The 22,174-nt window shown below is 39.2% G+C and overlaps 2 protein-coding genes across 3 annotated transcripts; one reads left to right on the plus strand and one right to left on the minus strand.

Annotated features, from left to right (window-relative positions):
- Positions 1–3,527: 3,527 nt before the first annotated feature.
- tm9sf5 (transmembrane 9 superfamily protein member 5) lies at positions 3,528–15,500 on the minus strand. 2 transcript variants are annotated; one of them, XM_087798467.1, is made up of 18 exons: positions 15,232–15,500; positions 14,703–14,770; positions 14,536–14,629; positions 14,343–14,470; positions 14,135–14,264; positions 12,163–12,290; positions 11,993–12,107; positions 11,848–11,927; positions 10,371–10,476; positions 10,151–10,201; positions 9,564–9,696; positions 9,365–9,484; positions 9,237–9,294; positions 8,106–8,265; positions 7,885–8,036; positions 7,711–7,822; positions 7,334–7,505; positions 3,528–4,006 (listed from the first exon to the last, which is right to left on the minus strand). In XM_087798467.1, the coding sequence occupies exons 1-18, from the start codon at positions 15,373–15,375 to the stop codon at positions 3,939–3,941; spliced, it is 2,019 nt and encodes a 672-aa protein (XP_087654593.1). In that variant the 5' UTR covers positions 15,376–15,500; the 3' UTR covers positions 3,528–3,938. The 2 variants fall into 2 exon arrangements, with proteins under 2 accessions (XP_087654593.1, XP_087654594.1); XM_087798468.1 differs by lacking the exon at positions 10,151–10,201.
- A 947-nt stretch (positions 15,501–16,447) lies between these two features.
- On the plus strand, positions 16,448–20,088 carry rbmx (RNA binding motif protein X-linked). Its single transcript, XM_087799230.1, has 9 exons — positions 16,448–16,699; positions 16,762–16,888; positions 17,559–17,665; positions 17,731–17,881; positions 17,949–18,077; positions 18,159–18,273; positions 18,468–18,590; positions 18,663–18,754; positions 19,496–20,088. Exons 2-9 carry the CDS (start codon positions 16,780–16,782, stop codon positions 19,810–19,812), a joined length of 1,143 nt encoding a protein of 380 aa, XP_087655356.1. The 5' UTR covers positions 16,448–16,699; positions 16,762–16,779; the 3' UTR covers positions 19,813–20,088.
- The last annotated feature ends 2,086 nt before the right edge of the window (positions 20,089–22,174 follow it).

The raw sequence follows: 22,174 nt of genomic DNA on the forward strand, positions 1-22,174 counted from the left end.
TACGTTGACGGTTAAAGAATCAAAACGTTAATAGTTAATGACTCAGTATCTTGGCAGTAAAAGACTCAGTACGTTGACAGTTAAAGACTCAGAACGTTGATGGTTAATGACTCAACACGTTGACAGTTAATGACTCAAAGCGTTGACAGTTAATGACTCCGTACGTTGACGGTTAAAGACTCAGTACTTTGACGGTTAAAGACTCAAAACGTTGACAGTTAAAGACTCAGTACTTTGACGGTTAAAGACTCAAAACGTTGACAGTTAATGACTCAGTACGTTGACAGTTAACGACTCAAAGCGTTGACAGTTAATGACTCAGTACGTTGACGGTTGAAGACTCAGTACTTTGACACTTAATGACTCAACACGTTGACAGTTAATGACTCAGTACGTTGACAGTTAATGACTCAGTACGTTGACGGTTAAAGACTCAGTACTTTGACGGTTAAAGACTCAGTACTTTGACGGTTAAAGACTCAGTACTTTGACAGTTAAAGACTCAGTACGTTGACAGTTAATGACTCAGTACGTTGACGGTTAAAGACTCAGTACTTTGACACTTAATGACTCAGTATGTTGACAGTTAAAGACTCAGTACTTTGATGGTTAAAGACTCAGTACTTTGATGGTTAAAGACTCAGTACTTTGACAGTTAAAGACTCAGTACGTTGACAGTTAAAGACTCAGTACGTTGACGGTTAAAGACTCAGTACTTTGACAGTTAAAGACTCAGTACTTTGACAGTTAAAGACTCAGTACGTTGACAGTTAAAGACTCAGTACTTTGACAGTTAAAGACTCAGTACGTTGACAGTTAAAGACTCAGTACGTTGACGGTTAAAGACTCAGTACGTTGACAGTTAAAGACTCAGTACTTTGACACTTAATGACTCAGTACGTTGACGGTTAAAGACTCAGTACTTTGACACTTAATGACTCAGTATGTTGACAGTTAAAGACTCAGTACTTTGATGGTTAAAGACTCAGTACTTTGATGGTTAAAGACTCAGTACTTTGACAGTTAAAGACTCAGTACGTTGACAGTTAAAGACTCAGTACGTTGACAGTTAAAGACTCAGTACTTTGACAGTTAAAGACTCAGTACGTTGACAGTTAAAGACTCAGTACGTTGACGGTTAAAGACTCAGTACGTTGACAGTTAAAGACTCAGTACTTTGACACTTAATGACTCAGTACGTTGACGGTTAAAGACTCAGTACTTTGACACTTAATGACTCAGTACGTTGACGGTTAAAGACTTGTTGCCTTTACAAACCTTTAGTGCAATTTAACTGATTTTATTGTTCATTTAAAAAATTGTAATAGTTTCCAACATTATTTATATTTTATTGAATGTAGACTTTATTTAAATGGTATTAAAATGTATAATATGTAATATATTAGGCACAGAATTATTTTGAAGATAAAAAATGAGTTTTTTAAAAGAATAATCCTTTAATATGTTGGTAAAACTTTCTTTTCCCGCCTCGACAAGCAACTTGATGGAAGAACGTTAGTTAAAACATCGTCCAATCACTGTTCAGGATGATTGGACGGTGACGTGTCAATCAAATGCTGTCGGTCCCGCCCCCGCCAGGGATAAGATGTTGTGTATATAGTGGGAAATGTGCACCAGTGTTACTGTACATCTGATTGTGTATTTGTGTGTGTCCTCATCAGACATGTTCACATGGAACCACGACTGTTGAAACCATCGAGAGTCAACAAGAAACAAAACATATCTGAGCAACAAACTATAGAAAACACAGGATTTAAAGTTTCTCAAAAATGTTTTTATTCACCAAAACATGATTAAAATGATATTATTTAGTTAATTGACATAATTGTAGGTTTTATTGACATGTCAAATGTTGCGTAAATAAAATGTGAAGAGAATGTTTAGAGAGAAAAGTCGTGTGAACATGTTGTTGGCGTCACTAGTTAACTCAGGGTACTTTCTTAACCGAATGTTTTCATTCCAGGACCAAACTATTGTAGAAGCTTCACTGTTTGAGTCTGAAGCGCCTTCACAAAAGAGTATTTTCACTTCGTTTAACGTTCAAAACGTTGGTGTTTGAGATGATTCCGGGATTTGGGAAGTTGCCAAAGGTTTGCACAGCATCGTAGGAAACACTTGAAACATCGGTGGAGTCACTTTTGTAAAGAAGAAGAAACGTCGGTGCTCGTTCGTGCTTTCTTGGTGTTTCTGAACCGACCGGGCGACAATCAAACTTGAAGGTTTGTGATCCAGCACACGGTTGGTGGGTTTTATCTGCTTTAAAATGGATTCTTGTGACTTTTGTCGTGATCTTGGTTGAAGAATAAAAAGGTGTTTGTTCGAGAATCTTCGTCGTTTCATCGAGTGAACGTTTGACGCTGAGAAATGTAGAAAATAAATGCGTGAACATGTTGTACATCGAGCACGAGGGTCGTTTGTTTATTCTCTTTATGTTGATCTTATTCTTGAACCTCACAGGATGAACTCTGATCGACTCCTTCGGCAGAATGAAGAGAATCATTCTTAAAGATTATAGCTCTCATACTTATTTTCACTTTATTTCTATGACCAACATTTATATTCCGACTTTGTCTTCTCTTGACCTCAAATATAATTCAATCTCAACTTCAACGACTGATTTTTATTATTCATTTTTATATAAAGTATCATTGAAAAATGTCAAAGTGCCAGTTTTATTTATTCAATGATGTAGAAAATTGTTTCAGTTCTTTTTAAACCTTTGATTGTTTTCAACAGCAATGCTTGGAATGTTCATTTATACTTGGAATTTGTGAATGTTTTTGTTACATTTTTACATCAATTATATTTAGTATTTCGACCATAAATACCATCTAAACTGAGAACATTTATGTACATTAAATGAAAACAATTGTAATTTAAATTAATGAAAACACTTGCATTTTTCCTTAGTGATAGAATTTGATATTTTCTCATTTTTATCTTGTTTAAAAAAAAACAGTTTTTCATCACATTATTTCCTCGACTTTCTTTCTGAATTTTGGTATTTCGGGAAATTTCGTATTAGTTTAGTTCTTTAGCTTCTTGAGTTCGCAGTAAATATCACTATTATTATTATTTTGATCCCCATTTTTTATTTCCAAACAAAATGTTGTCCAAACATCAGCTTTAAAAGCTGCTGGACTCACTGTATCCTCTCGTCCTCAGTCATCAGCAGGATCTCGCACCACTTCCTTCATTCTTAATCGCAACAGAAAATTAATGAATGTTTTCATGTTAATTGTGAATAAGAAACTTTAAGTATGATAATAAAAATGATTAGAAAACCAAAGGTTATCGAACATATTCAAGTGAATCTTCTCACTCGACCTCCTGACGACCTTGTGGCTTCAAAATAACGAGAGTTGTGGAATGAAGTGGATTTATTTGTAAAAGTCACGTCACTCAGTCACTCCACAACAAGTCGAGCGACTCACTCACATATTTACACGAGTGTTGCTGGAAGGATTCGCACGAGAAGCTTCTTGAAGAAAGAGCCAGAAAAGATGTGGAGCATCGTCAGTGTTTATATCATTTCTTACTTACAAGCTGATCGTGACCCACGTTTACTTAAAAAACAAACAGAAGAAGCACTTTCTCATCCGTCTATACAATATATGTACACACTTTATTTCTCCTTATTACAATATCATCTTAATCAAGTCATCGAGCCGGAAATAGAAAAATCAAAGTTTAGCTTTGAGAGGATTTTCAAATTAAAAGCACTTCAGCCCAGAAGGAAGGAACCCTGACAACGATTGAACCCGCGTTCATGTTAAAACTCACACGACTAGAACAAAAATAGATATTAAAAAATAAACACAAACGAAAAAGGACGACCCACACCCTGGAGTCTGGTCCACCGTGAGCTTGTGTTCGGGTCCCACCCATCCAGCACAGAACCAGCACAATGTTCTCCTTCAGTCCACCTTGACCACGCTGTAGATCTTGTTCACGAACCAGAAGCAGGCGAAGAATCCGATGGTGCCTGCGGAGAAGACGTTGGTCTTTCAAAATAAAACAACAAAAGGTTCTTGGTCCTAACAAAGTGTGGATGTATAAATATTCATAAACAGAGTGAATTAATTTAACATTTCAAATATTTAACCTTTTTTTTTAACAGAATAATTCAATTAAAATTGTGAATATTTTCAGTTTACGTTTGTCTGCGACTCCGTTACATTTTTATATTGAATTTAAAGGACGAGTAAAAAAGAAATAAATGTAACCGAAAGTATTGAATTGAAAGTGAATTCTTTCAAAAATAACTTATTTTGTTCATGAAATCAATTTTATTCTTTCAATATAGAAATGATTGAATGAAACGAATCAATAAAACAAATGTATTCCTTCAATGTAAAAATGTATTGAATTCAATCATTTTAAAAAAGTAACTCAATGCTTAAAAAAACCAACAACCTTTCAATAAATAAAAAAGTTTCAACGTTTGAACCACGAGTTCGATGACAGGATCAAACTTCCTTGAAGACGCGAGAATTGAATGGAAGCCGAGCAGGATTGAGAGAAATAAAGGAGGATTAGCATCATTAGCTGGAGTCGGACGTGGAGGAAGGAAAGTGATCTTCGTTCAATCCTGGGATTAGTTCCTGCTGATAATCTCCTGACGTCGCGTCACGAGCTTCAGTCTCAACACGGTTTGAAGGAACTTTTATCGCGACGGACGACAGCGAAGCAGGAGACGTCGAGTCGCTTTCTGACATCAACACGAGCCGATTATCACCTCGACTTCACCCCTCATAGAGTCTAGACACGTGGGGTCGAAAGGTCAGTCAACGTATGTCAACTAATACATATGTTCATTAACCCATTTAAGATCAATCATTTCTAATTAGATCTTTAAAGAAAAATAATTTACTGTGACAAGATTCTTACGTTTAACTACCGTATTCTCCGGACTATAAGTGTCTCCGGAGCACGAGTCGCTCCAGACATAAAATGCATAATAAAGAAGTAAAAACATATATAAGTCACACTGGAGTATAAGTCGCATTTTTGGGGGAAATTGATTTGATAAAATCCAAGAACAGACATGTGATCTTGAAAGACAATTTAAAATAAAAGTAGAGGCAACAACAGAATAATGTTCCGTTACATGAAGTGAGAACCTGGTATGTTAACATAACATATGAAGAGTTATTCAGAGAACTATAGCATCAATAACTAACTAGTTTACCAAACCATCCGTGTAACTCCAAATAACTCTTCATCCTCGTGTCACTTTTAAACAACTAACTAACTCCGGAGGTAGAAGATGCTTCCTCTTCTACGTGGAAATGATCAACACAGGCCTAGAGCGCCCTCTGGTGGTTTAGTGTGAGAATAACATGTGAAATGATATAATAATGTGGTAATAATTTCACACATAAGTCGCTCCAGAGTACAAGTCGCAGACAAACTATGAAGAAACTGCGACTTATAGTCCGGAAAATACGGTATTTGTTTTCTTTTCTTTAGTAATATTTTATGTAAAATACTTTTAATCAACGGTAAATCAACTGAACACAGACGAGAACAACATTTCAGTATTAGTTACTTACTTTAGTAAACTACATGTCCATGATCCTAATTCACGAATACATTCTCCAAATGTTAAACATAAATATTTTCATGCAATATTTAGTTCATATTTTTAACACTTTCATAACGACACGGTTGAGTCACTCGTGGAAGAAACTTTTTTAAATTCTTTATGCGATTTTAAATGATAATAATCGATCAAATTAAATCACAATATTAACACATTGTCAGCTCATCCTGCAGAAGTAAATTCCAACAACTTTAAATACATTTTCCCTCTTTATCATTTCACCTAGAATTTCAAATAAAAGATACCAGAATATATCAAACTAGTTTTATAAACATATTCAATCAATAATGTTACTTCAGGATAAACGAATGATTATAAATATGAACTTAATCCAACATTTTAACAGATTTCCAGCAGGTGTGTGTTTGTCTTCTGGTAAAATGTTAATGACTTTGAAACAAACCGTTTTAACTTCGTTTTAAAGACCATTAAACCTCAACTATATTAATGACACTCAACTCAAAATGTTTAATAAAGATTATTTATTCATATTGATGAACAGCCACAGACGAACGTTATATATATATATATATATATATATATATATATATATATAACGTATTCAATCCTCGCCAACATTCCAAACTCAGGCTAAACTAGTTTAACCGGAAACATATTTGCATTTCTCAAGAGAAGGTAATTTTGAATATGATTTCAAATGTACCACTTAAGGACAGTGACTCAATATTGGTCATAATGGAGGTTGTGGAAGCATTTAACACAAAGCACTCGTTCAGACTCAAACCACAATAAAATGATCCTTTTCCAAGGTTAACCATTACAGAGTGAACTTTGACCTCAAAGGACAGTTGAAGCATAAGGCGAGTGTGTGGCTTCACACCTAAACAAATATCCTGATTCCGGGGAGTTGAGAGAAACACAAACGCAACACTCCCACATCACTCGTAAAATATGACTGGACTCATTTTGAAAGACGTGTAGACGTCGTTTTACGGTCCAGAGACTTGAACTCATGGTTCACTGTGAAGATGAATGGGTTGAAAAAGAAGAATAGTTTCAATAGACGACATGAAAAGACATTAAACAAGTGTCTTGAGTGACTTGAACTGATGCAGTTCTAGTCATTGAAATTCTGATGCATTTCATCTCAAGTGTTGCTGCAACTGTTAGTAACGGTGACCTCAACGGTTGTCTAAATGCTTTGCCGCCCAGCCAACCGATCACAGCTGTGGATAACCTTTGACACGGCGACATAGAATTTAAACAAAGCATTGTAGCGACCAATCGGCCATCACTAAACAAAGCAATGTGAAGAAAGGCATCATGGGAGTTCAGTGTTTTGTTGGCAAGTGTCTCCAACTATGTTGTGTATCTGCTGTTCAAACTGTAGCTTAATACTATCATTACATTCAAATATGTAGTCGCTCTAGTTTGACTGGCAGGTGAATATTCTTCTGTCTCCATCAATAGAACATAAACAACAAACACAAGCCGCTTATAAAGTCAACACAACAATCAATGTCACTTCAGCGACAGACTTCACACGACAACTCACTCACAACAAAAAAAACAATCCCTCGAAAATAGAGCTTAACAAACAGGAATTAAACATGAGTTTCATGCGATTAAATAAATAAATCACTAAATACGATCGACGTTGAATAACCAAATATAATGAATCCCATCATTTGAGCCGAACAAGTGTCATCACGCCACGGGTTTGGAAAACAACAAGAAAACGCTCACCTGTGAAGAGGAAGAAGATGAGGACCATGATCATGGTGTATCCGAAGTAGAGTATAGTACTGGCCGCTCCTATGATCTGGAGCTTCGAGTAGAAGTAATGAACGGCGTAGATGAACAGGTAAACCGCTGTGAAGCCGCTGGTCAGGAAGGATCTCCACCACCAGTGATAGTCCTGCAGACACACAAGTTACATGAAGTTTGCATCGTCTACAGAGCAAGTTAAAAAAAGAACAATCTTCCCAACACTGTAGACGACAAGAAGAAGAAGTAGGATTACATAAATATAAGAATGGATGAAGCTTTGATTAAAAAGCTACGACAGGAGGTGAAACAGATTATTTATAAAAGCTACCGTTTGTAACATTTGTATTTGATACCTCAGCGCAGAGGTGGAAGTAGCAGAGCAGGATGGTCGCCTCTGAGCAAGTGATGAGGAGGATGATGAAGACCAGGAACAGGAATCCAAACATGTAGTACATCTGATGAGACCTGAGACAACAACCTTGTTGAAACCTGCATTTCAAAGTGAACAAAACCACGTCGTCTCTCACCAGATGCTGTTCAGGATGAAGAAGAGCTGAATGAAGATGCAGCCAAAGGGTAGGATTCCACCCATGACTATTCCTGGGATTGGTTTGGTGAAGAAAGACTGTTCGGGAATTTGGCGAGGAATTTGGTTCGTCCGCACGGGTTGCTCGATCGGCTGCAGAGACGGATGTTCAACAGTTTCTTTCATGTTATTGTGATACAAGTACTTCTGTGTTGTACTCACGGGTTTCTTGAATCCGAAGTATGCACCCACGAAGGTGAGTGGAACCGAAATTCCAAACCAAAGAGCCAGAATTGCCACGAGAGTGCCGAAGGGAATGGCGGCGGACGAGCCCTCGACCCAGAGGATGAGGTTCATCAGGAAGAAGTCGGCGAACACGATTCTAGAGGCGAGGAAAAGTTTTAAAAACACAACACGAAACATGTTGTTGACGGTGGTTCACCACAGGGTTATGTTCAGTCCAAAGAAATCAAAGACAATAATGCAGCTCCATACGATATATTTTATAATATTATACAACATTTATATATATAATACTTTTTAAGTATTTCTTTGGTACCAGCCTAGTAACCCTTTTGAAAGTGAAGGAGGAAACACTTCAAACCAACAAACACTGAAAGACATGCTGAATTTTTAAAGAGTTCCAGGGAAGTTGATTTAGTTGGATGTAACTTACTTAACTTAAAATAACAACAAACATGCTGTTATTTGAGATGGAGACGCTTCACTACAGACGTCCCTTCATAATAGTGACGATACAGTTTTGTTATCTAACTTTCTGTTGCTGAGCTCATGTTATTTGAAATAAAACTTAATTTCTTTGAATTTAAAATGAATGATTTCTTTTACTTAATAAAAGTGTGTACTTCAAAAGGCTTATTTTAAACATGGTATCAATAAGTATTGTAGTATTGAAAACATCTACTGGTATCGACTACTGAAATTGTGGTAACGTGACAGCCTGACAATATTTCTAAATATGTAGAACCGTTTGCAAAAATGAAATCTGCCAGAACACCTGAGTCGATACGATGAGTTTCAAAGTCAATGTTGTTTTATTTCATCAAGTTTCTCCAGAGCAGCTGAATCAAGTTAACAAGTCTCCAGGCCGGTCCTCAACGAGTCGGTGCAGGTTTTTGTTCCAACCGATCGAGCATGAACAGTTTAACCAATGAGGTTTCAGCTGAAACAAGCAACACCAGACTGACAGTCAACTGATTACATCTGAAGACTCCTGATTGGGTTAAAAGAAGTCCTCTGGATTGGTTGGAACAAAACCCTGCACCACCCCTTTGAGGACCAGTTTGTAGACCCCTGAGTTACACGATACTGTAAAATGGAACTCGGGCTCACCCGGGACACAACAACGCAGTCAGCAGCACGTTCGTCTTCCACTTTTCACCTCCGAACGCTACAGAAAAGAGGGACAGTTTAACTCGATGACTAAGTTTCACTAAATGAAAGAGTTGTGAAGAAATTACTCTTGTAAAGTCGTGACGACACGTAGCCGGCGGGTGTTCCCAGTAAAACCCACAGGACCACGGAGCAGGTCATGAGAGCGCCTCTGTTGGCGGGCGACAGGAAGCCCAGGCACGCCAGGACTAGAACAACCAAACACATCCTGCTCGTCAACACCTTTTGAATAAATGCAAATCATCAAAGCAGAGAAGTGCGTCTTACACAGCGTGATGAACGTCATGATGAAGATCTGCGTGCCTTGACCCAGGAACACCGACAGCAGCATCCCTTTCCTGGGAGGACGGAACACGTCTCCGTGCACCTGCTTCCATCCAGACTCTTCCTGAGCGTCTTCCTGAGGAGCGAACATAAAGATATGAAGCATCTCAGTTGCAAACGACAACAGGATTCAATCAAGACAGAGTGAACTGACCACCACTATAGAAGTCCATCAGTGACATCACAATACATGCATTTAACAATTCAAATGTTACAACTTTTGTTTTTTAATGAAAAAATAATCCAAGCTTCACATTTGAAACGTTAAATGTATTTATTCCGATGGCACTGATGTACTTCCAAACACCGCCTCATGGTTTAATAAACTCCACAAAGAGAAACCAGGATCATTTGACGTCATTTTAAAATCTGATGTGGAATATAAAGTATCATGAAAACTGTTTTAATAAAGTTATGTTTTAATGAATATTCCAAATCATATTTTAGCCCAGTTGCTGTGATCACACACCCAAAGTTTGATTGACATACCACGAGGAACACGAGTAAACAATTCATTTAGTCAAGCTTACGTATGTCTGGGTTTTGTCTTTGGCTGTAGGAAGAAGTTTAATCAAATCTCCCTGTGAAATGTAACAAAATGTTCATCGTCCTTGGCTGTGCAGGTTTGATTGACAGGAGTCATCCTTGTCATGTCAGATAAAGGATTTAAACACTTCATTTTCACTTGATTGACATGCATTCCCCCCTCCCACCTCCTGGCATCTAAAATCACGGGTGTCTATCAAGTACCTGGTCCACCTGGTTGTATCTGGCGATGTCCTTGTGCAGCGTTCGCAGCATGATCATGGCCACCATTCCAGACAGGAAGAGCACGATGACTAGAGAGTTCATGATGCTAAAAGAAAACGAGACAAGTGAGTATTAAAAACAAACATTTGCACAAGTAAATATTATGACCTCCACACAGAGGCTTAAGTATAATCTTACAACCAGTTTTTCTCAACCCTATGACTCACGACACATATTTTCACATTACATATAAAAGACATTTATGCAAACTGTACACGTGTTTTCTGCCAGTTACTTATTATTCACGTTATTGAAAATCTGCAGTTAGTGAACTTTCATCAGAAATATCAGCAAAAAGCCTCGTTGTAAATATAATTTTTCATGTTAAGCATGAACATCTTCAACGATCAACTGTTCTTGTCAAAAACAGAAACCATTCACAGAGTAGATTCCGACCAGGATTGGAATCAGCAAAAATCTAAAACCGGTTCTTGAAGTAGCAATCAGGTGAAATACTGTTGACTATTTTTACCAGCACACTTGAGTGATGAGGAACGGAGGTTGTAATCACTGCTCTGAAGAACAGGTCTTCAAGCACTTCTCAGAATCCTCCGAGCATCTATTCCAGCCTTTTGGTTGAATATTTACACAAACGTTAAGATGTTGTTTCCCAGAACAAAGCTCTGTAGCGTTTCTATATCCTCATGTAAAAAAGGATCATGAACTCACCGAGATCTAGCTTCGCAAACATATTTAAATGAAACTCAGTTTCATAATCTAGTCAACGGCCAGAATACACTTCATGTCGGCTGCTGTGTGACGACTGGAACATTAATATCCCAAAGGAATTTACCAATGAATCCAGTTTTCTTCCATCTATATTCTTGAGATTAAGTTTTTACCAAAGAGCCTAAAAACGCATTACATTTGGTGAGCATTAAAAAGCAGGTTAAATGGCTACAAATCCACCAAAGGATTCGGTTTCAGAGGAGTCTTGGTTTTTCCCATCACAGGATTGGATTGCAAGTCAACAAAAGTCAACACTGACTTCCTACTTGAGAAGGTTCAAAAGTCCCTGATGTGAAATGAAAGGATTCATTGTAAATAATTGTGTTCTCTTCACCAGCAACTTGACATACTAGAGTTTGTTAAATCTGACACGATGAGGCTGAAGATCACGTCAGAGCTGATCATCTGCACTAGATAACCCGGGGCTGCTTTAGTGTGCGATTTCATGCCGAGCTGCAACAATTGAAGGACAGCTAGACGAGAGGTGGAGGAACAGGTCGCGGGAGAGTCTGCAGGCGTCACCAAACAATGGGAAAGAATTCAGTTTCATCGAGTACAAAACTTGCATTTCTAGTTATATTGCATTTCGAGGGAAACAAGTGGAAAGTAACTGACGTGTGCTTCCGGATATTTGAGAGGCTGAAAACTGCATTTAAAAAAGTTTTTTTAATGACTAAATAACACTTACCTGAACCATTGAATGTTGGTGTGAGGCATGGAGACCAGGATGTAATCCCACCTGGAAGCCCATTTGATATCATCGTTTTCCTAGTAGGAACAAGAGGTTTAGTGAAAACATGTCGAACCATAATACACAAGGGTTTGTGACTCACAACAAAAGTGACGGAGTAGGTGTAAATGATGTTGATGTCGTTCTCAAACTTGACAGGGACCTCCATCGGTGTGACCTTCTCGCAGTCCAGCTTCTTCACGTCCGTGTGATCGATGCTGGGGATCAAGCGGTGATTAAACACATCCAAACACAGATGATCGGATCCCATACCTCTTGGGCTCCATGGTGGCAGCGACCAGACGGGCTCCATGCCATCCATCTTTTTCACCTTTGTGATACGTGATCTTCAGGTCTACGTGGTTGAAAACGTAAAACGTGCTCTTCTTGTTGAAATCAGACTGAAAAAAATGTACATGAATATATTTTAGTGTGTATTGGAAAAAGTCTGGTGATAAGCATCGACATACAGGGTGAATAATACCATATACAGTTGTATAGTGATAGTGTAGTAACAAGTATACATGTGTAGTATTGTCCAGTACTTGACTCTGGTGTTGTGATAGTGTAGTAACAAGTATATATGTGTAGTATTGTCCAGTACTTGACTCTGGTGTTGTGATAGTGTAGTAACAAGTATACATGTGTAGTATTGTCCAGTACTTGACTCTGGTGTTGTGATAGTGTAGTAACAAGTATACATGTGTAGTATTGTCCAGTACTTGACTCTGGTGTTGTGATAGTGTAGTAACAAGTATATATGTGTAGTATTGTCCAGTACTTGACTCTGGTGTTGTGATAGTGTAGTAACAAGTATATATGTGTAGTATTGTCCAGTACTTGACTCTGGTGTTGTGATAGTGTAGTAACAAGTATATATGTGTAGTATTGTCCAGTACTTGACTCTGGTGTTGTGATAGTGTAGTAACAAGGATATATGTGTAGTATTGTCCAGTACTTGACTCTGGTGTTATGATAGTGTAGTAACAAGTATACATGTGTAGTATTGTCCAGTACTTGACTCTGGTGTTGTGATAGTGTAGTAACAAGTATACATGTGTAGTATTGTCCAGTACTTGACTCTGGTGTTGTGATAGTGTAGTAACAAGTATATATGTGTAGTATTGACCAGTACTTGACTCTGATGTTGTGATAGTGTAGTAACAAGTATATATGTGTAGTATTGTCCAGTACTTGACTCTGGTGTTGTGATAGTGTAGCAACAAGTATATATGTGTAGTATTGTCCAGTACTTGACTCTGATGTTGTGATAGTGTAGTAACAAGTATACATGTGTAGTATTGTCCAGTACTTGACTCTGGTGTTGTGATAGTGTAGTAACAAGTATATATGTGTAGTATTGTCCAGTACTTGACTCTGATGTTGTGATAGTGTAGTAACAAGTATATATGTGTAGTATTGTCCAGTACTTGACTCTGGTGTTGTGATAGTGTAGCAACAAGTATATATGTGTAGTATTGTCCAGTACTTGACTCTGGTGTTGTGATAGTGTAGTAACAAGTATATATGTGTAGTATTGTCCAGTACTTGACTCTGGTGTTGTGATAGTGTAGTAAAAAGTATATATGTGTAGTATCGTGGAGTACTTGTGAGTACACACACGCACGAATGCACACAAATTATCTGGATATTGAAGTGAATCCATAGATTTGTACAGCCCAAATATAAATATACAGTAGCTTCAATCACAGTGTAAGTTGAATTATATACACACAATACAACGCACATATTTGCATGTCTCAGTATGTTGAAGTAGAATCATTTGACGAATAAAGATCGATATTAATGTGATTCTAAATAACAATATTTAGAAGCAAGGAAAAAAAAAGGTATTTGGCCTTACTACAAGTTATTTAATACAAGGCATGATAGAAGTACATTTTGTTTTTAATTCATTCAATAAATTGGCTGTTTAAAGAACTCTAACCAAGAGTTGTACACGCAGGAAAAAAGAGAAGCAAGAGGGCTTTGTCTTTCTAGGGAAGCTAAATAGCTTAAGCTAGCAACACTTTCACGACTCTTCGGGGCAAAGATCAGATCCTTCAGGAACAAGAAACCTGGTTCAACAACAACATGCTCTTCCCGACGCATGTCCTTCAGCTTTTATGAGGTGATGCTACTTTACAACTGATGCGCTGATGTGTTCAAGTCGTTCCCAGACCTCGACTCATCTTTCATGTGAAACGACAACATTTGAATCAAGTCGATCTGACGAAAGACTCACGTTGATGACACACGCGTCTTTGGGTCGTCCATCATCGCCGACGAGACACCCGATGGGGAAGCCTGGGTTGCAGTATTTCTGATTGTCCTCGACGTCGTAACACCACGTCACAGGCATGTTGTCGACAATCCTGACGGAGAAGTTTTCACGTTAATGCAACAACATTTTGACAAACACTAGCTCAAGTATTATTACTATTATTACTAACCAGTGGTGCTGGTAATTCAGCTGCATTCCCATTTTCAGGAAATCGAGTTTGACGAGATCCTGCTGGCTTCCCTTGGCGTACTTCCTTTGACAGACCTGCTTACATTTCACCTCTTCTTTGAAGTTGAACTGTGAGACAGAGAAAGTTATGAGTCATGGCAGAATAAAGATCTAAAAAGAAAAAAGGTAATTACCTTGTAAGGTGACGACTCAATTCTTTCACCAAAAAGCACCTGCCCAAGGTTCTCTGACGGACGCCTCTCTTTCTCGTCTTGGCAAAAGTCAAAACTGGACATAAAATGTATATAGAATTAAACACATGTGTATTACACAGTCAGTACACAGGTGTGCAAATACTCACCCGTCATATTCGTAAGGCAGGACCGACTCCACAGAGTCCAGGCGGTTAACAAACAGTTGAATCAACGTCTGGAAACAAATAGAACCAAATGAATTGTTTTTATTGAGAACAGGTTGTGGGCATGTCTGCTGACAGATGATACCTGGACAGAAGAACACGCCTTTCAACTGTTGAGCAAGAAATGACTAACGTGACAGAAACAAACCAATATTGTCATTTATTATCAAATATTGATCAATAAGTAGTTCGATCGAAACTCATCGCGTTTGTCAAACTTAGCCGTTAAGATATTTTGTTCAAATCCATCACTTAAGTAATACAATAATTATCATTCTCAGCTTTGTTTATCTTCATAACTTTCGACAAAATGTTCATGTTGTTATATTTACTTATAAAAAAAAAACAGGGCCCAAGTACAGGTTAGCTTTGCTAAAGGACATAACGATCGTATAAAACATTTCTAAACCTAGCATGAGAAAACAAACCTCCTGCTAGGATCGTTGTAAAAATATATATAACATGATATTACCTGACATTCTTCATTGCCTTTGTCTTTTTCACAGAAACTCACGGGAGCCAAACCCGGAAGATAAAACGCCGAACACAGACGCGACACTAGCAGGTAGAAAAGCGCGCATCCGAAGTGTATCCGCCGCGTCATCGTCGCCGACATTCACTGGAAACACTTATAAACGTGGAATTGTGGTGAAAGTTGGCGTGTTTCAGTGGAGTTGCTGCTCGAGGAGCCTGAAGGAACCTGTCTGGCTAAACCAGCATCGGTGACGTTTAACTATGTGGAGAGACGCGGAAATGAACACGCAGGAACCGGATGTACAATATTTCACGTTTCAAACAAAAACCCTTCAAACTAACCTAAAACATTTCATTTAAAACAGCGATTGTACATTTTAAATGCTTGGATTCACGCGTAATATCTTGATATTCCTTTTATGAAACTTGAAACCAAATAAACGTACAATGTTCATTTTTAACTTTACATCGAAAATATTTAACCGGATGTCACTTTTGGATACATTTTGTTTTTCTCAATACTTTAAACTGGCTTCATATACTTTTATGTTTTTTTACTTTTACAGGGTTAGAACAAAGACCTGAAGGTAAATTTAACCAAGGTGGGGATATTAAAAGTATTTTCATACAACAATAATATTTGTTTAAATAATGTTGATTCTTAGTATTATTGTTTTATTATCATTATAACTATTGTTGTATTTATTCTTATCATTATTCTTATTAATTATTATTATTATTATTATTATTATTATACTAACTATTGGTATGAATAATGCCTTGAGGCCTTGTTTTAAATATGTCATGCAATTATTTATTTTATCTCAGCCCCTTAACAAAATTCGGTAAAAATAAAATACAAGAATATACTTTATATATAATAACAATGTCATTTTCATTTTATAAGAAATTACAAAAAGGTTTAACAAACGTTTTTATCTTTATGACAATAAACTGATGTCGTCCATCCATCTGTAACATGTAACATAGACAGAAACAAAACACTGAAAGAAACAAACAACATAAAATAATTAAAATAACAAACAATCTACTAAGTACTACTTTGATGATGAGTAAGACACGAAACAAAAACAAAAACCACAAACAAAAAAGACAAACGATTAGAAACTGGAACAAAGTGCAGTATCATGTCTCAACAACAGGTGGCGCTAGTCGCGCAAACATGACTGTGGTTCAGCAGAAGAAGCTCGTCAGAAGAAGAAGTCAGGGGGTGTTCACTGGCCACACGAGCGTCGACGCCTCGGTGTTGTTTCACTGTTTCTCTCTTCGCTCCGAACCTCCATTTACAGCCCAGAATTCAAATACTAGATCCGTAGACAAGAATCTTTGGCTCGGTCCAGTCCAGGACACCAGCTCGTCAACACACGCCGAGCTCGGAACCTCGCTTGGCGCGGTTTTATCGCCATTTTGCGACCTCAGAGCGCCTGTGTTCCTGACCCCTGCAGGTCTGTCCCAGAACCTCACGGAACCAAACGGTTTCTTCTCTAACGTCCTTCTGTCGCTGCAGTCCGTGGTTCTCCTCGCGATGGCGGAGGCGGATCGACCCGGGAAGCTGTTCATCGGCGGCCTGAACACCGAGACCACGGAGAAGGCCCTGGAGCAGTACTTCAGCAAGTATGGCAGGATCGTCGAAGGTTAGGAACATGTTTCTCGAGAAGATCATTATTACTCTGGAATGTTCCCACAGATCGTAATGGACGTGACACCCTGTAACACACCCTTCATTGATGAACTTCTTTGTTCAAGTTAAAACAAAAAGAAGGATGTGTCTCGCCTGCAGTTGGTTGAAAACTGTACAGCGAGAATTCTGAGCCGCTCTAGTAGAAGAACTCACATTTCTCCTTCAAACTCTTCACTGGCTGCCAGTTTCTTTCAGGATCATTTTAAAATTCTGGTTCTTACTTTCCGATCTATTCATGGTCAGACCTTCCATCAGTGATCTGATCCAGCCTTACACCCCAGCTCGGGCTCTGAGGTCTGTGGATCAGAATCTACTGATGGTTCCTGAACTTTTGGACCAGAGGAGAGAAATCCTTCCAGACTGTTGCTCCTAAGCTTTGGAACCATCTTCTCTCTCTTTGCACTTGAAAGAAACGTATTAAGACGTATTTATTTGTTCAGGCTTTTCCTTGATTTTCTGGAACTCCTGTTGTGTTCTCAGTTTTATCTTGATCTTTAAAGTATTTATTTTTAATATTGTTTTGATTGTTTAAGCGCTTTGTGACCCTGGTCTGGAAAAGAGCTATATACATAAAAATGAGTTACTTAAATCATCATCTAATGATACAATATTTTTTATTCCAGTTATTTTGATGAAGGACCGGGATACCAACAAATCCCGTGGGTTTGCCTTCGTGACCTTTGAAAACCCAGCTGATGCCAAGGACGCGGCTCATGAGATGAACGGAAAGGTAACGGTTCTTGTTTAATATATATAATATTTAGAGTTTATTTTAAATGTCTGTTGTGCTCACAGTCTCTGGACGGTCAACCCATCAAAGTGGAGCAGGCGACTAAACCTCAGTTTGAGAGCGGGAACCGGCGACCACCGCTGTACTCTCGCAGTCGAGGCCCCCCCAGAGGTCCTCGAGGGTCCCGCGGCGGAATGAGGGGACCCCCCTCCAGAGGTCAATACTTCAACCTAAAAATGTACAGTTTCTTGAACCACATCCTGATCGTCCCCTCTGTCCAAAGATTACTATGATTCGGGTAATGGAGATCACTACTCTTCAAGGGGGCCACCGCCCATGAAGAGGGGCCCCCCTGTGCGTAACGGAGGTCCCCCGGCAAAAAGGGCGGCACCATCTGGTCCAATGAACCGAGGTATTTGCATGTCTGTCTTCTAGATTCACTCGTCTGTCTCGTGTCTAAAGGGTTTTTGATGTTTGTCGTCGGGTCGTCCAGCACCGATGCCACGGGACAGGGATCCATATGGACCACCGCCCCGCAGGGACTCCATGATGTCCAGGAGAGACGACTACCCCTCACCCAGAGATGACCATTACCACTCCAAAGACAGGTATGTCGTTTAAACAAGAATATCCAGGTTTTAAATGGATTATAAAATGTATATTTTCCAATGTATTGACAAGTTTTTTAGAAACTGCAAATGAATGTCAAGTCAGACATTAATTTAAATGTTATCATCGTTGTTAAAATGAAACATTTGATCTAGTGCTTCACGTTTAATTGAATCATGTCGTCTTTTGTCAGCTACTCAAGCAGAGATTACAACTCCAGAGATTCAAGAGACTATGGACCTCCGTCCAGAGATTACTCCTACAGAGACTACTCTAACTCCAGAGACGATTACGGATCCATGTCCAGGGGATACAAGTGAGTCCTTCGACCCTCGCGGATGACGTGAGGATATGGAAGCGGTGATTTAAAAATGACTCGTTCATCTAGTGATCGCGACAGTTACGGCGGCGGAGGCCGGGAGTCGCGGAGCTACATGGACCGTCCCAGCGGTGGATCCTACCGGGACTATGATGGTTACGGTAAGATTTTACTGATGGATAAGTGAACGAACGATCCGGTTCCAATGCGTTCAAATGGAAAGACAAAACGACCCCCAACAGTCGATCCATCGTCCGTATTAAATACGATGCTGAAAAATGATCGCAATCAGGATGAACCATCGGTTTCGGCTTCTTATCCTCAATCTACAAAATGTCCGCACTCCAGGTGAAACGTCGCTGTGGCCTTGGTATCCTCCACAAACACAAAGTCGCAATTTCTACCTTCAGTTTGAAATGATAGAAATTTGGTATCGATAAGGTCCTAGAGTAGTATTCCAGATTTCTACTTCCGTCTTCACTGACGCAGGACAGAATTAATATGACGCAGAGTAATTGAACCGGAGATGACGACTAGGAGGAAAACAAACGTACGTGGATACAGCTGCTGACGGCTCGGCTACGTATCAAAGCGACCTCTGAAAGAAGAACCTTTCGATTAAACCCACCAAGACCGCTGTAAGACCATGGACTCGAAGGAAAACATGGCCACTCAGATCAAAGGCAAAGTAAAATCTCAATGTCCAGTTGTTGCCTGTGGTTGGAAAAAAAAATGGAAATGTATTCAATGTATATAAAAAGAAAAAAAAAAAGATGGAACGTTTAAAGTCCGTCTGACAAATTGGTGCTGATGCGTTCTGGTGCCAATATGAATGAGAAGTTGACCAACAAAAAGATGTTTAAGTTGATCCTTGCCAATTACATGACCCATTGACCCTGCAGGTAACTCACGCAGCGCCCCAGCTTCACGGGGCCCCCCACCATCCTATGGTGGCAGCGGCGGAAGCAGTCGCTATGACGATTATGGCGGAAATTCCCGAGATGGATATGGCAGTCGAGACAGTTATCCCAGCAGTCGGAGTGACCAATATCCACCCAACCGTGGGGAGCGAATGGGCAGACAGGACAGGGGCCCCGGCCCCTCCACCGATAGAGGCTACCCTCCGCGAGACTCGTACGGCAGCTCAAGTCGTGGAGGGCCACGCGGGGGCCGAGGAGGCAATCGATCCGATAGAGGAATGGTCCGCAGCAGATACTAGAATGGACACGAGAGACACATGAAGCAGATCCATCATTACTGCGTGTTTTTTTAATACCATTAAGAAAAGCCAACATTGTCAGATTCTCTAGGGTAGCCTACAGTTGTCACAGAGTATCCCCACTTTTATGTGTTTTTGTTCTTTTTAAGTCGATGATCTGTTGCTCTTGTGACAGTACTGTTACCAAGTTTTTGTACCTTTTTAGTGCTGTCGACGTCTGCATTTCCCTTTGAGTTTGGCTCTCCCTTTCCAATAAAGCTTCTAGTTGAACCATAACGTTCTCGTCAGTATTCAAGTCCTAACAACTTCTCTGTCAGAGCTGGAGACTCCAGCCAGACTTTTCTAATGGAGGACTCCTTCTGTCCTGTGCTTTAACGGCTCCGACAAACTTCACTGTCAAACAATCTTTCAAATGTAGTTGCCTTGGAAACGGACCCTTCAGCCTAGACGCCAAAATCATGGCACGAAGCGACAAAGTCAACAACAAGCAAAAGCAAGAATGTTTTCTCCTCCACCAATAGTCAACAGCTGGTAAGCAAAGCAAAACTCTTTCTCTCCTCTGTCGTTTCTTATTGTCCTGTCATGCAAACAAACTTAACCGTTGACAACTTTTGCCTCCGAGAAAATTCAAACCTGGATCACCAACGAAAGTTCAACATCAACCAAGACGTTCAGATCCTGCCCAATTTTTCAATGTCTAACCATTGCAATGTTTTACTACCAAACAACCATTGGTCGCTGAACTAAATTTAAAAGCGTTGTTTGAAACGATTTAACTTTAAATCTTTGAGACGATTCGCCTCAAGCAAAAGCGTCCAAAAGAGGAACCGAACGCAACAACTGGCCCAACTCGACTGGAAACACTGGGATACGTTTGGAACAAGAACTTAGGACCGTCAGAACCTTTACACGAACCGAGACCAGGGCACGGTTTTAACTGGTGTTCTCTCTGCAGGATGAGCTTTCATGAGGAAACTTTGGCCTCGTTCATGAACCGCATCCTCATGTTGAAGCTCGGAGGAACGAACTCTCTTTGCAGGTAACTTGGCGTCTGCCGTCTTTTCTGTGGCTTTTAATTAATTGTATTTATTTTTGAAGGTGGTTTGTGGAGCTGCTGCTGAGTCCTGAGGTGGAGGGTCAAGTTAAAACCACGGGGACACGAGCTGAGGAAATGGGTTTTGCGTTTGAGAAAATGATTTTAATAAAGTTCTTACTTTTGAAACGTTTGTGTTTTTCTTAATGGTCAGTGGCTGAGAGTTCCCAGCTACACGGGGTCAGAGGTGAGGGGACAGTCTGTCCATGAAGACGGTCTAAGATTAGTCCCCAGTTCTTGAAGAGGCTGGAGGCGGAACCACGATGGTCCAAATGGTCCAAACCTCTGGTCCGATAATAGAAAAAGGCAACTTTCATAATAGTTTGACGGAACGACGGATTATTTGTGAAATACATCTCTGTGGTTCAGTGTTAAAGTCTTGAAAATGTTTTTATTCTTATTTCATTTCAATTGTTCAAAGAAACAAGTCAATCTAGAATCAAGTTGATTTAAACACGATAATATATATTTCCTGCTGTTAAAAACACTAACAGAGTTTATTTTATACATTAGATGTTTTGTTGATGTTAATATATGACGACACTTTTGAAGGCTTTGAAAAAACAAAATTCTGTTCCTAGTGAACGTTTAGAAAAGATGAAATGAAATGCAACGTGTGATTGATAACTGGATTCAATTGAGTTTATTGATCCAAAAAGTTTTGATTCTTTTAAATATGTTGATGTTTATCAAATTTGTTGAATGAGGTAAAATAAAAACGATAAACAATAGAGGCACACATAACAACACACACACACACTGATGATACAATAGAGTCACACATCACAACAACACACACACTGATGATACAATAGAGTCACACATAACAACACACACACACACACTGATGATACAATAGAGTCACACATAACAACACACACACACACTGATGATACAATAGAGTCACACATAACAACACACACACACACACTGATGATACAATAGAGTCACACATAACAACAAACACACACTGATGATACAATAGAGTCACACATAACAACACACACACACACTGATGATACAATAGAGTCACACATAACAACAAACACACTGATGATACAATAGAGTCACACATAACAACAACACACACACTGATGATACAATAGAGTCACACATCACAACACACACACACTGATGATACAATAGAGTCACACATCACAACACACACACACTGATGATACAATAGAGTCACACATCACAACAACACACACACTGATGATACAATAGAGTCACACATCACAACACACACACACACTGATGATACAATAG

The sequence above is a fragment of the Callionymus lyra genome, chromosome 9 (assembly GCF_982586985.1).
Source record: "Callionymus lyra chromosome 9, fCalLyr1.hap1.1, whole genome shotgun sequence".
In the NCBI taxonomy this organism is placed as follows: Eukaryota; Metazoa; Chordata; class Actinopteri; order Syngnathiformes; family Callionymidae; genus Callionymus; species Callionymus lyra.

Coding starts and splice junctions, on each gene's coding strand:
- rbmx (XM_087799230.1), top strand. CDS start 16,780: ATGGCGGAGGCGGATCGACCCGGGAAGCTGTTCATCGGCGGCCTGAAC. Junction 17,882..17,948: donor GAGGGGACCCCCCTCCAGAG/GTCAATACTTCA, acceptor CTCTGTCCAAAG/ATTACTATGATTCGGGTAAT. Junction 18,755..19,495: donor CCGGGACTATGATGGTTACG/GTAAGATTTTAC, acceptor TTGACCCTGCAG/GTAACTCACGCAGCGCCCCA.
- tm9sf5 (XM_087798467.1), bottom strand. CDS start 15,375: ATGTCGGCGACGATGACGCGGCGGATACACTTCGGATGCGCGCTTTTC. Junction 12,291..14,134: donor AAGACGCGTGTGTCATCAAC/GTGAGTCTTTCG, acceptor CATTTTTTTCAG/TCTGATTTCAACAAGAAGAG. Junction 11,928..11,992: donor CCTACTCCGTCACTTTTGTT/GTGAGTCACAAA, acceptor TGTTCCTACTAG/GAAAACGATGATATCAAATG.